This window comes from Metopolophium dirhodum, chromosome 8, assembly GCF_019925205.1.
Source record: "Metopolophium dirhodum isolate CAU chromosome 8, ASM1992520v1, whole genome shotgun sequence".
Taxonomy (NCBI): Eukaryota; Metazoa; Arthropoda; class Insecta; order Hemiptera; family Aphididae; genus Metopolophium; species Metopolophium dirhodum.
This window is the reverse complement of record NC_083567.1, coordinates 21297489-21313344: the sequence shown is the minus strand read 5'-3', so window position 1 is coordinate 21313344 and position 15856 is coordinate 21297489. Positions and strand designations below refer to the sequence as shown.

Below are 15856 nucleotides of genomic sequence, written 5' to 3'. Positions count from 1 at the left end.
AATTATAGTAAATACTAAATATAACTATTTAATAGGTAAAATAACTAAAATGATTTACTTATTATTACTATATAAATATAGTTATTAGTTATGGTTAGGTTTACTATATTTTACAGTTAATGCAGTTTTTAATGTTTGAAATAACTAAAAAATATAGTTAAAATAGCATGTTTCAGTTCGAATAACTATAATAACTTGACTATAATATTTTAGTAAATCTGATCAACCTTATAGCTGTCCCTATAGCAATTGTAATGTACAGTCAATCCTACTATTTTTATAGTACAAACAACTGTTTTGCTTTTTCCGTGAATCTGTACAAAAGCCGGACATTTTTAGTTTTACCGTTATTATTATTATTGATTCCATGACAGTATGTAACATATAATATTATATAATTATTTAGTAAAACGTATATTTGTCTACCAAAAATATCCAAAAAAAATGTATTCATTTATCTAATGCCTGCAATTTTAAACATTGTTAAAAATATGTAAGTACTTACTTTTGATGTCCAGTCTTTGAGTACTCAAAGTGATTGCAAATCATTTTGTTCTTGTTCAATCGAGCACATAATATAATAAACAGATATTTTTACAATTTCTTTCATAAAATAAACATTTTATTATATTTATTATAAAATTTTTCTTACAATAGAATAAAATATAATGTTAAAGTTTTTTAATTATAGTTGTTCATCGTTGCATGTGGACCTGTAAATAATTTTTTTAAATTGCATAAATAAAAAAAAGAAGTTCAAGTAGTATTGCTTTTTGTACATTTCAAATTACGCCGTAGTTTCACGCCATACGGTTATAAAGAACTATAAGTAAACTTTGTTATTTTAAATCGAATTAATTTTTCAATGAACTGTCATGTTAGTTTAGATTTAATATTCAGCTTGTCATAAACAAATTAGATACTTATAAGAACAAGGGCCAAGTTTCGATTTTTTCGTTTTAGCATACTTAAAGAAACTTTATTAATTGAGAAAAAAAAAATTTATCACAAATTGAATATTCTTTTTCCTGTTTTATAATACCTAATATTATATTATATGTCTATATAACAACAGTATTTATTTTATCGCACATTATTCATTTAAAAACGTTTAATTAAAAGTCCCTACTTTAATGTACCTAACTATTCGAATATCATGCACCGTCCATTTTTATCTTCTAAATCTACGTTTATTTATGTTGACGTGTAACGTGTATGTATGAATTTACATTATAAACTAAATTTAGGTGTACATTAATTAATGTACTTAGTTCAATATTTCAGAACCAAAAAGATAAATGATCGGGAAATTATTTGTCTATAATGTATACGGATTTGGGCCATAAGTGTATTATATAATTAAGTGACTCTCGCATCCATACTGCAGACAGATATATATTTTAAATAGCTAGTAAATATAGTAATACAGCTATTAATAGCAGTACATTGGAAACAATTTTATTATAGTCCACTGTCCACGCGATACGTTTCAATCAGAACATGGTATAGTAGTTGATTTTTTTTTGCGTCATCTTGTCGTTATATAAATTAAGTTGAATTAGAAAAAAAAATCTGTAAATAACGAGATGAGTCGGATGAAGGTCGTCAGCTGATTGAATGCGTTGTATCGTTTGTCAACAAGACGGAATCATGGCCGTATTGCAAATGGACAATCCATTTGTGGTATCGAGAAAAGGACACGTCGACACTACGGAAACGGTAATTAATGACGACAGCCGTTATTGTAAGTACATCGGTGAACGAAGTTTTAACAAAATTATAAGTATATACCTATATACATATACCTATACAGCATACAGCAGTATATATATATATATATAAGGAGGGACGATGCGCCATTTTTACGGTACGAACAAGTCGAGGGGGTAAATGGATTTAACGATCGGCCGACTGTTGTAGAACGACACATTCCGTAAACCTAAGCCGACCTATAAACAACGGACCGGCGTACGGTATAGTACATATTGACAAATTGATATTCGTCCACCTAAGACCTTTTAGCGGGAACGGGACATGTATCGGTATCGTATCATATACGTATATGTGTGTGTGTGTGTGTGTGTGTGTGTGTGTGCGTGTGTGTGGTATCCGCCCTTTCAGTCTACTACATTTACTATCATTCGCTACGGATTTTGCAGCGCGTCTGAAAGAAGTCGTAGGTATATAAACAACGGGTTTTGTTTCTTCTTTCACCCCTTTAACATTTTGCACACACTCACACACACACAGAGTCTTGTCGTGTAAGAACTGTATGCCACAAATATTATATACTTGTCAAGTATTTAAATACACGTAAAAGTTAACTTTTATGCGCTATTGATTTGACACTTCTCATTGTTTATAAACAACGGACCGGTATACTATAGCTGTACATAATATTCCTTGTATATACAATATTGAAAAATTGATAATCGCTCACCTAAGACCTTTTAACGGGAAAGGGACGTGTGCCGGTATCGTATAAAATACGTGTATTTGCAGTGTGTGCAGGTATCCACCTTAATTTCTACAGTCGAATCAAGCTCGGATTAAGGGGGGCGGTCAGGGGGACCACGGCCCCCGGGACTCAATAGTTGAAATTTATTTATCTTCATTTGAATATTATTAATTTATTTTAAGTATTATTAATATGACACATGTCCGAGCACCTGCACCGGGCACAAGACCGTTGTAAGCTGAGCAGATTATTATATATTCTGTGAGTACGACTTGCTAATATCATTGCAAAAGACGGACGATTGCGCACGTATGACGTCTCTTCTTGTCGTGTTTGACGTTAAAACCATGGAGGCATATTATACAGGTTGGTACACCTCACACATTACGGGTGAAACAATAAATTATATTTTTTTTTCAAATGATAGAATGAATTTTATTTTGGTTCATATTCCTTAGTGAAATATTTTTCCGAGGATTTCGATGACGTATAGATCGCGAATATCAAACCAATATAATATTGTAGATAATTAGTTTTGAAGTGTAAAAAAAATACAAAACTATATACTATAATACAATAGAAAAAGTAAAAATAATATTTTCAAAAAACCCCTACATTTACAGTGGCAATAACCAGCTGTATGGTGATAAAAAAATCATTATTATTTTAACATCACGAGGTTAGTCCGGTAGTCTCAGTGGCGTATTTACGTGAGGAGGGCCCATGGGGATATCCCCCCTCCAGTTGGCCCCATAAATACCTATCTAAACATCTAATATATATTATATTCTGTAACGGAGCACCCTACTTAAATGTGTTTGGAAAATTAGTTGGACCCTCTCCATGAAAAATTCCTAAATACGCCACTGAGTAGTTTCACACACTCAAGTACACTGCAGCAAACAGCATACAAATATCAATGAACAATATTCCACCATGGTTTCACGTGTGTTAAACGATGACTTTAAATAGGTAGTGTGTTTTATACGTTTGTTGGGCGTAAATTCTCCCAATCTCGAATGAGTTATAAAAACACAATAATATCCCTAAATTATTCCTGTACAAAGATTAAGAATAATAGCCTAAAATAATTTTAATTATAATAATAATAATAAAAAACATTTAAAAGTCAAAAATGTTACCGTCACATTTATAATTTACTTTATAATATATTGTCCTTTTATTTTATTACTATATAGCCATCAAGTGGCGCAGAACCAAAGACGTTTATTTGAATTTTTTTTTATGTTGTTAAGGCTATAAAATTTCATAGATCAATTTTTATGGCCTGACATATATTATGTTTAAAATGGCATTGTGTTTTCTCATTGTACTATAAATTATAATACACAAACATAGTGTTATTTGTTTTTATATGTGGTACGTAAGACCTCCTTAAATGTTTTCATATTTATTTACTTTATATTGTGATCAGTTGTTTGAAAAAAAATTATATATAGCACCTTAATATATAATTTTTTTTTTCTGGTTTTCTGTGTACCTATATGTTCTAGAACGTATTAAAGAAAATAACAACAAACAACGCGTTACGACTTGTAAAGAAATAAAAACTTTTATCATTAACATTTTTTATTAGTTGTATTATACAACTTGTATATATATTTTGAAAATAAAATATTTCTAATTTTAGTTGTATAACACAATATTTATTACAAGTGTCTACAAATTATAATATAAAATGCATCTGTACATAATTTAATTTTAATAAACATTTTACTGGCATTTATTTAGTAAAGCTTTTGTATTGGATACTATAATGACGAAACGGAATGCTTAAATTTCCAGATGATAACCTACCGACCTTTTTTTTTTGTTCTCTAGTTGACTACCTATTGCAAGCTTACTCTACAACTCACGTCGGATGACAGTTTTAGTACCCTTGACAAATATTATTTTATTTTTTTATCATTTTCTATCACGCAAATACAGATTTTTTGCTCTCCAAACTTTAACGGCTAGATAAAGTACACAGACGCATAAAATCTAAAATTATTTACACTTTTAAGTTTTTATTTCTACGATAGATATATATTCTGATTTGTGCCAGATACCGTATTCAAGAGGAAATCATACAGTATTATATATACTCATTAGGTAGTCAACAATTAACCTATAAAACGAAATATAATTCATAAATGTGTGACATCGTCGATTTATACGATATTAACCATGTTTGTTATAATATTGTCAAATTCAAACTATTTAAATAAGAATTTTTTAGTATAAAACTTAAATATCTTAAGATCAGAAATGAAAATAATATACAAATGTTTCACGACTAGGTACAATTTAAGAAGGTATTATTATATTGTTGTTTTATATTTTTAGTAGAGACACTTTTGATATAATATAATTAAATAAACAATAATAATTTATTATTATTTAATACTATGGAATAAATTGTTATAACAGAACATTTTCACCTTACAAAAATTGTTTACCTACATAAAAATAAAAAGCTAAAAAAAAGAAAAATACTTATCTATAAAATAGTGTTACCGTAGGTATGTTTTAAATTGAATAAAATTGGATCTTTTTTAACTTAATACTAACTAGCGAGGACAGTCAAAAAATAAATAGTCTTATAAAAAAATCTATTTCATGAATAGTTATAGAATTTGATTGATACAACTAAATTAACACTTACAACTATTATAACTTTTAAAAAATTAATTATTTTAGCATACTACGTATTACAATATTTATTGTTTATTAAAAACTTAAAAATGTTTGGATATGGAGAGTAAAATATACGATTCAACTTGGAGTGTAATTATATAAAACCTAAATATTTTCCAGTTATACGTGTATTGACAAAAATATATTGTGGACTCAACTCGATTGTTGCTATATTGAGTATATATATATTGTATACATTTATATTTTTTTTAAATATAAATTGGACACAGTCGGCAATAAGATATTATATCTTGGACAAACGATCATGAGTCATGACACAGATCATATGTGCTGCCGTTAATGTAAACAAATCTAAGTTGTTTCAAATATTTTTGATTTTATATTTCGTATACACAATTAGTGCTCTATGTTTGAATTACGTAGAAAACGAATAAAAATTGTAGAAATGTAAAATTAAATTTGTATAGGTACAACTATTTTTAAGCATTTGAATTACAAGCCTGCAGATCTTACGATATGATTTATTGTAATGTCTTAACCTTAAGAATACGATTAAATTTAGCAGTTTTATTAAAAGATTATTTAAACAAAAAAAAATAATTATTAATGATATATTTAGTAGGTACCAGGTACCAGGTATCTAACCGTGTTTTTGGCCCATAAACATTTGCGATTGTTGTTTAATCATGATGAATTTTGTCAAAATCATAATTTGTAATTTCATACGAGTTAATTTATATTAGTTGTTTATGCTTGTGGAACAGTCATAAAAACTAATTAAAATTTTAAATAAGAAAAAAAAAACATTATTTGTTGTTTTTATGTCTTACGTCCTACATAATTTACGTTTAAAAAACAAATAATATCACATTTTAAATTCTAAAAAAATAATACTTACTATAGTAGAATAAACAATTGCCTCAGACAAAATAGATAATCAATGCCTCCTTACAAAGTATTGTTATTTGTCTACTCTACAAAGTCACTACCAACAAAATAAGAAAACACATTTTGACAGCTCCATTTTTTTTTTTGGCTTCTGTTGTAGATTATTACGTTATGACTCAATTATTTTTAAATTGTTATTTTCGTGTACAGTTCAATTTCCAATCCTTTTATCTCACTAACGAATGTATTTATAATGGTCGATATGACGACATAATACAAGTGACAACTTTATATTATATAAATGTTCATAAAAAATAATTAAATAAATATATACCACACAGATAAAAGTCGTATTATTTTTTTTTCGAGATAACAGTAAAAGCTTCCGTCTTGAGCTTCAGTTTTAATAGTGTCAATATTATCTGTTACCTATCACAAATTGAACTGTGTCCTAATGCATGGTTCATACTTTATACAATCTCGTGATTGTTGAGGTATTCTTTTTTAATTTATTAAATTGAAAAATAATATTTTTGGTTTTAATAAATTTCCCAATACATTAAGTAATATTATAAGAGTCACATAAATATTATTTTGTCTGTGGATCCTAAACTTTTAGCTATGTGATTTGAGTGATTCATAAGACTAAGGAGGCGAGACGAGAAAGTTTGGTAAAAGATTATCGAACTTAACAATTATCGAACTTACAGAACGAAAAATTAATTAATCTAAGTGATATGAAAGTATTCATTTAATATTTACAGAAGATCTAATTGAAATCTTTAATATTATTATGAGCTAACATCCTTCTAAAGTTCGACGTTCATAAACAATAAACTAAATAAATATTTTCATAACATTATTGTGTTCTTCAAATACAAATAACTACAAAATAAACTTTCATGACAATATTGTATATTTTTTATGTAACTTGCCAACTATAGTTAAAAAAAAATACAATCGTACATTTTAATTTTTGTTGTATTTTTGTTTTAACTGTTAATGTCTCAGACTTTTATAATACTAAACACGTTTTGATATCAGATAAAAGTTTATTTTGAAAAATGTGAAATTTTGGGAATTATACTGTGTAACATCGATTTTGTTTTTTTCTCGGAAAAAAAAAACTTTTTTTATACTTTTATTTATCACGGACACTGGCAAGTATAAAAAAAACCTACAAAGTTTATGGATAGTAGAACTGTAAGTAATTTTATATGCATTACAATATTATAAAAAAAAAGTCTCACCCCCGCATAAATTATTTATTATTTTTCTTTGTACATGCGGGAATGTCCGATTGTTCCATTTATTTTGTCTTAAAATATTAAATAGAAACTTACGTATATTAAATAAACAAGTTTAATTATATTATAATATGTATATATAGTTTAGATAGCTGCTCTCTATAAATTTAGAAACTGTATTTTAGTGTTTTTAATATATTCAATTCGAATAAAATATAAAAACAATAATTCGGTGGATATTTAATGCGTATTAATAATAGTTATACACAAAACAATGATTCCACAATACAGTTCATTGTACAATTGTTTGTTTTGAAGTAAACATTGCTTACATTGTTATATCAACTATTAGTTTATATCTCTTTAGGATTAAATTGTTGAAACTGAATTTCAGATATCTTGAAAAGGCGTGTCTTTTGTAAAGTATAAGGGATCGGGTTAGTTCGACTTATCCAGAATTATTGCGGAAAAGTTTAATCATTTTATTTTATAACTTTCCTATATCATACATTTCTGTTATAGACATAATATCAGCATTGAAATAATAATGCTATTTCACCGAGGAATACAATTTTGTCTAGAACTTTTTTAATTTGTATAGTAGTTTTACAGCGTTTGGTATTGAATTCATATTTGTATACGATTGTGCGAAGTGGCTGAAGACAATAGTTTAGCATTCGCTCGTTTTATCTGTTGGTGTTGGTATGAAAATTATTTTTTAGTAGAACTGATATTTAGAAAATAGAAAAAATTAGTTGTGCCCAATTTCTACGCAGAATTGCATTATTTTGGCATTTTTAAATCTATAGCGATATCATGTCGATTTGGAACTACAGTATAAGAATATCATGTATATTATATTGTTTTTAAAATGTATTTTTTCAAACGTCTATATAAAAATTATAATATTTAAGCCTATCGTTATAATTAACAAAAACACCGTTCGCAAATCGAAAATAAATGCCACTCCAACAAAAAGAACCCTCTCATCGTCATCACCAAACTCTCCGGTCCACGAATGCAAAAAGAGCAAAATTTTTGTTTCCCCAAACCGTTTTGAAGTCTTAAGAACGGAAGACGAAGAACTAGATTTCGCCGACCCCCCGTCTCACCATCTAGCGTAACGTTGCCATATCAGAATAACCTCAAACTTCCTAACATCGTCCTTAAAAATGTAAGTGACTTTACTACTCTCAATAAGGATCTTATCAGTTTGGTGGGCCCAGAGAGCTTCACCTGCAAAGCTAAAAAATCCAGTTTAATTTTACGGACAAATACACGAGCACAGTATGTAGCCATTAAGTCTTATCTGATCGATGCCGTCTATGATTTTCACTGTTATCAACCCCGTGCTCTCCAACCGTTCCGCGTTGTATTACGTCACCTCCACCACTCTATCACCACCGAGGACATCATTAATAGCCTAAGAAACCTTGGACACAATGTTATCAGCATTTCAAATATACTCAACCGTACAAATAAGTCGCCACTTCCGTTATTCAATATTTCCCTAGCCCGCAACAGGAATAACAACGATATTTTCAAAATAACCAAATTGTTTAACTCAATTGTGAAATTCAAGCATCCAATAAGGCCACTTGGTCCTCCTCAATGTCACACTTGTCAAATGTATGGACATACACGCAATTATTGCCACCAACCTCCGCGTTGCGTGAAATGTGGGTTAAACCACCTCACCGTAGATTGCACTAAAACACGGGAAGAACCCGTTAAATGCGCCAATTGTTGCGGTAACCACACTGCCAACTACAAAGGTTGTCAATTTTTTAAAAATTTACTAAAGCGCACCATTTACAAGGTCGCTTACAAAGATGACAAAGTTGAAAAACCGAAAAACACCCCAGCCCACCATCTGCTGTACCTGATGCACCACAAATCTTCAACGTCCCCAGTTACAACTCAAATCAAAAACCGACATCTTATGCCAAAGCCACAGCCAACCCTTCATCAGTCAATCAACCTCTCCACATCATCAACAAATTTATAGAAGATTTTAAATGTATTTTAAACCCTCTTTTATTGGCTCTTACTTCCCTAATTAACAAAATTTCACTTCCCATTTCGTCCACTCCATGACATCCTTTCACCCCAAGTTAGAGGGTATCCACACTGGTGGGCCTCCCTCCTCACGTTATTCATATTTTATTTATCATAGCCCATTCTCTTATTGTGCCTTATTGTGTACAGAATGTGTATTTTATTAATAAAAATAATAATAAAAAAAAAAAATAAACATATTTAAGAGTTGCAATCGTAAATCGTTGGTTATTTATGGGACGCCACAGCGATCACGATGACGTAATTTCCGTTTATCAGTATTAACATATATATATATATATATATTTTAAACAACCATTTCGCACAATTATAATACATATTTTAATAATATATTTCGGTATGAATGGATTACATACACTTTTTCTACGCCCATAAAAGCGCATACATCAAGGACGCTATTCATTTACCGACGCAGTTTGTATCCAACAACTGTACCTCTATATAGGACGTAGTATACCTATGTACGTATACATACTCTACGCTATATGTACTATACGCTACGTATTATCATAATAATATTGTGTATAGTATTTTTGAGTGACACGCGTGTCTTATCGAGGACATAGATGAGTCGTGTTATAGGACATTTTGATACGACAGGTACAAGTCGTTCGCCGAGTTGATTGACGGGCACACATCGCGAGGACCGGTATGACGGATTACAATAATAATAATTATTATTATTAATAATAAACAAACGGTAGGTATACTGCATGCAGGTACGTCGTGTGATGTGTACTCATATATGTGTATATAAATAGCACGCGTGGCTTTTTTTCGTTGCGAGAATGCGAATGGTTCAGTCCCCTACAACTGTTTGGACGCTGTGGAAAAATATAATATTATGATAATACGACCGTTATAATTGTAGTGACGTATCATGGAAATTGATGTGCAAAAGGTGTTTTTTGGCAAACGTCGACGTTTCCAGTAGATATTATCACAAAATATATGAAATAGCCAATAGGTTTATATTATTATGTATCATATTGGCAAAACAAAATAACCCAGGGCTGTGACGGATTGTCGTACTAGGTGGGCTCCCTCTTACGTCAAGGCGGGATGCTATAATCAGCTTGCAAAGTTGGTGTATTTTTTCATTTTTGAAAAAGAAAACAAAAAAGGTGGATAAGTGGATGTCGCTCTGCTGTACAGTAGGTTAAAAGTGGGTCACCGTAATGGATGGTGTTAAATTTGAATTCAATGATATAATATCATTGTATAAGAAAAACGATTCTGAGCGAAAACGGTCAGTCAGCCTATGATTTTACCAAGTATATTTGATGATATTATTGTGAATAAAGTAATTTATATTTAACCTATTTACGTGGAGCCTTGTATTAAATTTTCAATCCTTAGCCATAAAAGTTAAACATTTTATACATTTTTAACTACAAAATAATTAATAAATTATAAATTTGATAAATGTTGTCAAAATTTGAACTTTAAATGCTTATAAAAAAAAATTGTGCCTATGTATTTTTAATATTTTTCAACTGCTATTAGAACAATATATCAGGAGCCTTATATTAAATTTTCACGCTTTTTTCCCCTACAAATAAAAATTTATTGATATTTATAGAAAAAAAACTAAAAAAATTGAAAACTCACAATGTCCGTAAACAGCTCAAAAAGAGTCAAAATATTTTCAACATTTTATGGTGTATAGAAAATGCTAATATAAACATTCAGTGAAATTTACAAGTATCTACAGTCATTCGTTTTTTAATTACAATAAAATAAGAAAATTGTCACATGAGAAATCGAGTAAATATCAAATGTTGTAAAAATATAAATTTCAGACGCTCATAAAAATTTAATTTAAGTTTCTTCTAGACATTTTTTTTTTTTGATAAAGGTAGACAAACTTATGAGTTATGAGTAATCTTATATTACATTTTCAAATCTTAGATTTAAAAAGAAAAATTTTTATGAATTCTCAACTCAAAATAATTTGCTATTTTTCGTGATTTTTCCGTATTTTGTCAAAATTTGAACTTTAAATGCTTATAAATAAAAACTGTGACTAAGGATTTTTAATTTTTTTCATCTGCCTTTGAAACAATAACCTAGGAGCCTTCTATTAAATTTTCAAGCTTTTTTACTCAACAGATAAAATTTTATTGATATTTATAGAAAAAAAAACTAAAAAAATTGAAAACTGACAATGTCCGTAAACAGCTCAAAAAGAGTCAAAATATTTTGTAAATTTTATGGTGTATAGAAAATGCTAATATAAACATTCAGTCAAAATTTCATGTCCCTACGGTCATTTGTTTTAGAGTTACACCAAAAACCAAAATCGATTTTCTCGAAAAAATAGATTTAATAATCTATTTTGGTATGAATGGATTGCATACATTTTTTCCACGCCCATAAAAGCGCATACATCAAGGACGCTATTCATTTACCGACGCAGTTTGTATCCAACAACTGTACCTCTATATAGGACGTAGTATACCTATGTACGTGCCGAAAACAACGTTTTGTACACAACTTGCGATAAATGCGATAACCGTAACGATGGTCGAGATATTATACATATATACATATTATATTATACGGGTACAATAAAATATTGACGTCGTTTCTGAGTTCTGTGTGAACTCGATTTGTGGGGTACGGGTCGCATATTATAATATAATATCGTAGGGACGCGCCGCCGCTGCGGTTGGAGAGGATTTACAGTCGACTTGAATAATATTTCCGGTACCTATAATAATAATAATAATAATAATAATATTATGAGCGAGTTGTTATACGACCACGGTATACCATTGTATTGTAATAGTGGTATAGTTAAAACAACCGTTTTATTATATAATATATTGAGATACTAGACCAAATAAACGAGACGAGATAATGCCATAATACCTGCTATATGTTTTTGATTTTTAATCCTCCCGCCACTCACTGTTTCTCGTCGTAATGTGGTTTTATACGATCGTTCGAATACTATTAATATATGACCAAATAAGAAAGTTAAATCAATTTAGGTACCTATTACGTTTAATCTAACGTCGTATTGTGTCGTTTACTTATTGCATCAAGAAGTGTTTTTAATAATATATTTTATTGCTTAGAGATTGATTTTGATATAGGTAATAATTAATGCGAAGTCACCTAACCCGGTATACCTTTATAGTGTTATATTATATTATAAAATATTATGTCGATTCACGTATATATACTGAGCTCCTGCAGACGGTATCGGAAACCATTTTTCCAATGAAACCCAAAAATCATCTAATAACAGATTTAAACAAAGTTAAAAACATTAAGTTTTAAGCTCTGCCAGGCCTAGTATAATCTTCTATGATCTTAAAACAAATAAAATAATAAAAAACAACTATTATGCCTGCGCAGACAAGACTTATGCACGTGCTGCTAATAGTCAGTAATTTAATATACTATGGGCGTATGTACGAATATTGTAATTGCATATATCTTCAAAAAAAAAATTTATATAACTAAACGGAAATTCGTTTGCAACTTTTTTTAAAAAATATAATATGCTCTTAACTATACTCATACATCGTGGTCGATCGTACTATAGTCAACTAGAATACAATACTCAACGTTTATTATAATAATATTGTGTATAGTATTTTTGAGTGACATCGATGAGTCGTGTTATAGAACATTATGATACGACAGGTACAAGTCGTTCGCCGAGTTGATTGACGGGCACACATCGCGAGGACCGGTATGACAGATTACAATAATAATTATAATTTATTAATAATATACAAACAGTAGGTATACTGCAGGCAGGTACGTCGTGAGATGTGTATTCATATATGTGTATATGAATAGCACGCGTGGCTTTTTTTTCGTTGCGAGAATGCCAATGGTTCAGTCCCCTACAACTGCAGTTTGGACGCTGTGGAAAAATATAATATTATGATAATACGACCGTTATAATTGCAGTGACGTATCATGGAAATTGATGTGCAAAAGGTGTTTTTTTGGCAAACGTCGACGTTGCCAGTAGATATTATCACAAAATATATGAAATAGCCAGTAGGACGTGCCTGTTTATATTATTATGTATCATATTGGCAAAACAAAATAACCCAGGGCTGTGACGAACGGTCGTACTAGGTGGGCTCCCTCTTACGCCGAGGTGGGATTTATTATCAGCTTGCAGAGTTGGTGTATTTTTTCATTTTTTAAAAAAAAACAAAATAACTGTATTTTTTATTTAAAATTTTTTTTACTGTTAAAAATTTTTTTGAAAATCGTTCAATGTATAAACATTATTTATGATCTTAAAATCATAAATTAATAAAACGATGACTCCAAAACAAGGGCCGCAGAAGGTCTTAAAGTAAAAGATTTAGCACTAACAACATCTCTGAAAATTCATAAACGATTTATGAATTATGATATTAATATTTAGGTAATTATAATATCAAAAGATATTTTAAGACAAATAAACTATTTTCTTACAAAGAAAAATATAAAGTATACTAACCCATTATTTTGTTCGGCAAACAAACTAGAAATTTTCACAGTCACCTTAGAAGATAGTCTCTTCTTGAATTTTCTGAGGTTAATATTTTCTAATTCGGATCCAAGGTTAATGACAATAAAGTATGTTTTTAAAAATTTGTTACTTCTAAAAATTAAAATTAAAATTATGCCAATTATATGAACATGATGATTTTCCATCCAATATATTTTATACCTCGAAAAAGCAAATACATATTCTGATAATTCGTAAAATTGTACGTCTCCCGTTCGGAATATTTCCAACTGCCTCAGATTTACAATTTCTTTGAATATCTTCAAGTGACTACGTCTAGCGTTCTGTTCAAACTCAACGTTCAACGTTACATAATTAGGGTTCACCGGTAACCATGTTTTTGTTTTATTAGAAAATCCAGCTTGAGGTGAGCAATCCCATTGAAATGGTGTACGAACTGTTTCACGAGATATACCAATTGATTTAGACATATAATCAATGAGCTGATCATATCTCAAATATGTATCTGTCATTCCCAATTCATCACCCATATAAGCAACGGGCGTTCCTGGTAAAAGTAATTGTAGCATATGAATACCATCTATTAATTCTAATCCAAATCTCGAGGTTGCACGATGGCGAGCATCATGATTTCCAATCTAAACCACAAATATATTTTAAAAACATATTCTTTTAGTACATAATGATATAATATCAAGGCATTTCAATTTAACACATCCATTACAGTGACCCCCTTGCCCATTTGTTATTTAATTGATCAAAATTCCAAAGAAATGTATATTTTACAACACGGTATTTTATAAATATTCGTATTTATAACATACAATCCAACTTGACCATGCTCCAGATGGTAAATTTGACATCCATTCTGTTAATTTCTCAACATATTCTTTTGCAGGTGAGTGATATAGACGTGCAAGACGTACATTTAGTGGGAAATGAGCTCCAAGGTTTGTTTCATTTCCATAATATTTCATCGTATATTTCAAATCTAAATAAGTTTCAGTGATAATAATTCTGTGAATTTAAAAAAAAATATTATTATTTACTACTTAGCTAGGGTACAAATATTTGACATTTCTTACTTTGTTTGGCCATCATTTTTCTTGTATTCTTCTAATAAAGATCTCCAGTCATTTACTTCATAAAAACATTCGTCTAATGCTTGTGTATAACCAACGTTTTGTAGGTTTCCATCCCTCAACATAGGTGCATCCAGTAAATCAGGCCTCTCATATAGGTGTTTGATCGCATCCATTCGAAATCCATCAACTCCTTTATCCAACCAAAAGTGCATCAAGTCCTAAAATAAAATAGTCAATAAGTTGATTAGACTATATTAATTGTTTGCTAGTTAAATTCTACGTACTTTTATTTCTTCACGGACTAATGGATTCCAAAAGTTCAAATCTGGTTGTTGCTTATAGAACTGATGTAAGTAATACTTCTGCCTGGTTTCATTCCACTCCCATGTACTATTTCCAAATACTGATTTCTTAGTAAAATATGTACAAAAACTATATGATTTAATGTATAAAACAGTTTATTTTGTTTTCGTATATTTATTTTACTTATATTTGTATATATTTTTAAACAAACTATTTAGTGCTTAAAATTTATAGAGCGTATCCTATGACATAATATTTGTAAAATAAAAACATAGTGTTACAATAATTTTAAGTTTTCTTTAATATCTCACCCAATTATTTGGCACTTGTCTGGTCCCATTTACATATTTTGCATCGACCCATAAGTAATAATCTGTATACGGTTCTATACTCTGTACAGACTTAACAAACCATTCGTGTTGATCACTTGTAGGGTTTGGTACAATATCAAGAATAATTTTGATTCCTACAAACTATAATTTATTAAAAATATGGAAAAGAGATAATTATATCAAACCTATATTTATATAAAATCGTGGGTGGTTCCATTTTTATGAGTTTGGTAGAAATTTAAATCATAATATGAAAAAACTTTGAAGTTTGAACAAATTATTATGAATCTTGTATTCAATTTTAAAATTTTTGA

The 15856-nt window shown here is 29.5% G+C and overlaps 2 protein-coding genes across 3 annotated transcripts in view; one reads left to right on the top strand and one right to left on the bottom strand.

The window, feature by feature from the left end:
- The window catches only part of LOC132949993 (head-specific guanylate cyclase), a 299190-nt gene that overhangs the window by 50715 nt on the left and 232619 nt on the right, over positions 1–15856 (top strand). The window lies entirely within an intron of this gene.
- On the bottom strand, positions 13529–14783 carry LOC132949994 (maltase 2-like). Of its 2 annotated transcripts, XM_061021158.1 has the most exons (4): positions 14647–14664; positions 14024–14369; positions 13811–13954; positions 13529–13690 (listed from the first exon to the last, which is right to left on the bottom strand). In XM_061021158.1, the coding sequence occupies exons 2-4, from the start codon at positions 14350–14352 to the stop codon at positions 13618–13620; spliced, it is 546 nt and encodes a 181-aa protein (XP_060877141.1). In that variant the 5' UTR covers positions 14353–14369; positions 14647–14664; the 3' UTR covers positions 13529–13617. The 2 variants fall into 2 exon arrangements, with proteins under 2 accessions (XP_060877141.1, XP_060877140.1); XM_061021157.1 differs by having other exon boundaries at positions 14024–14783.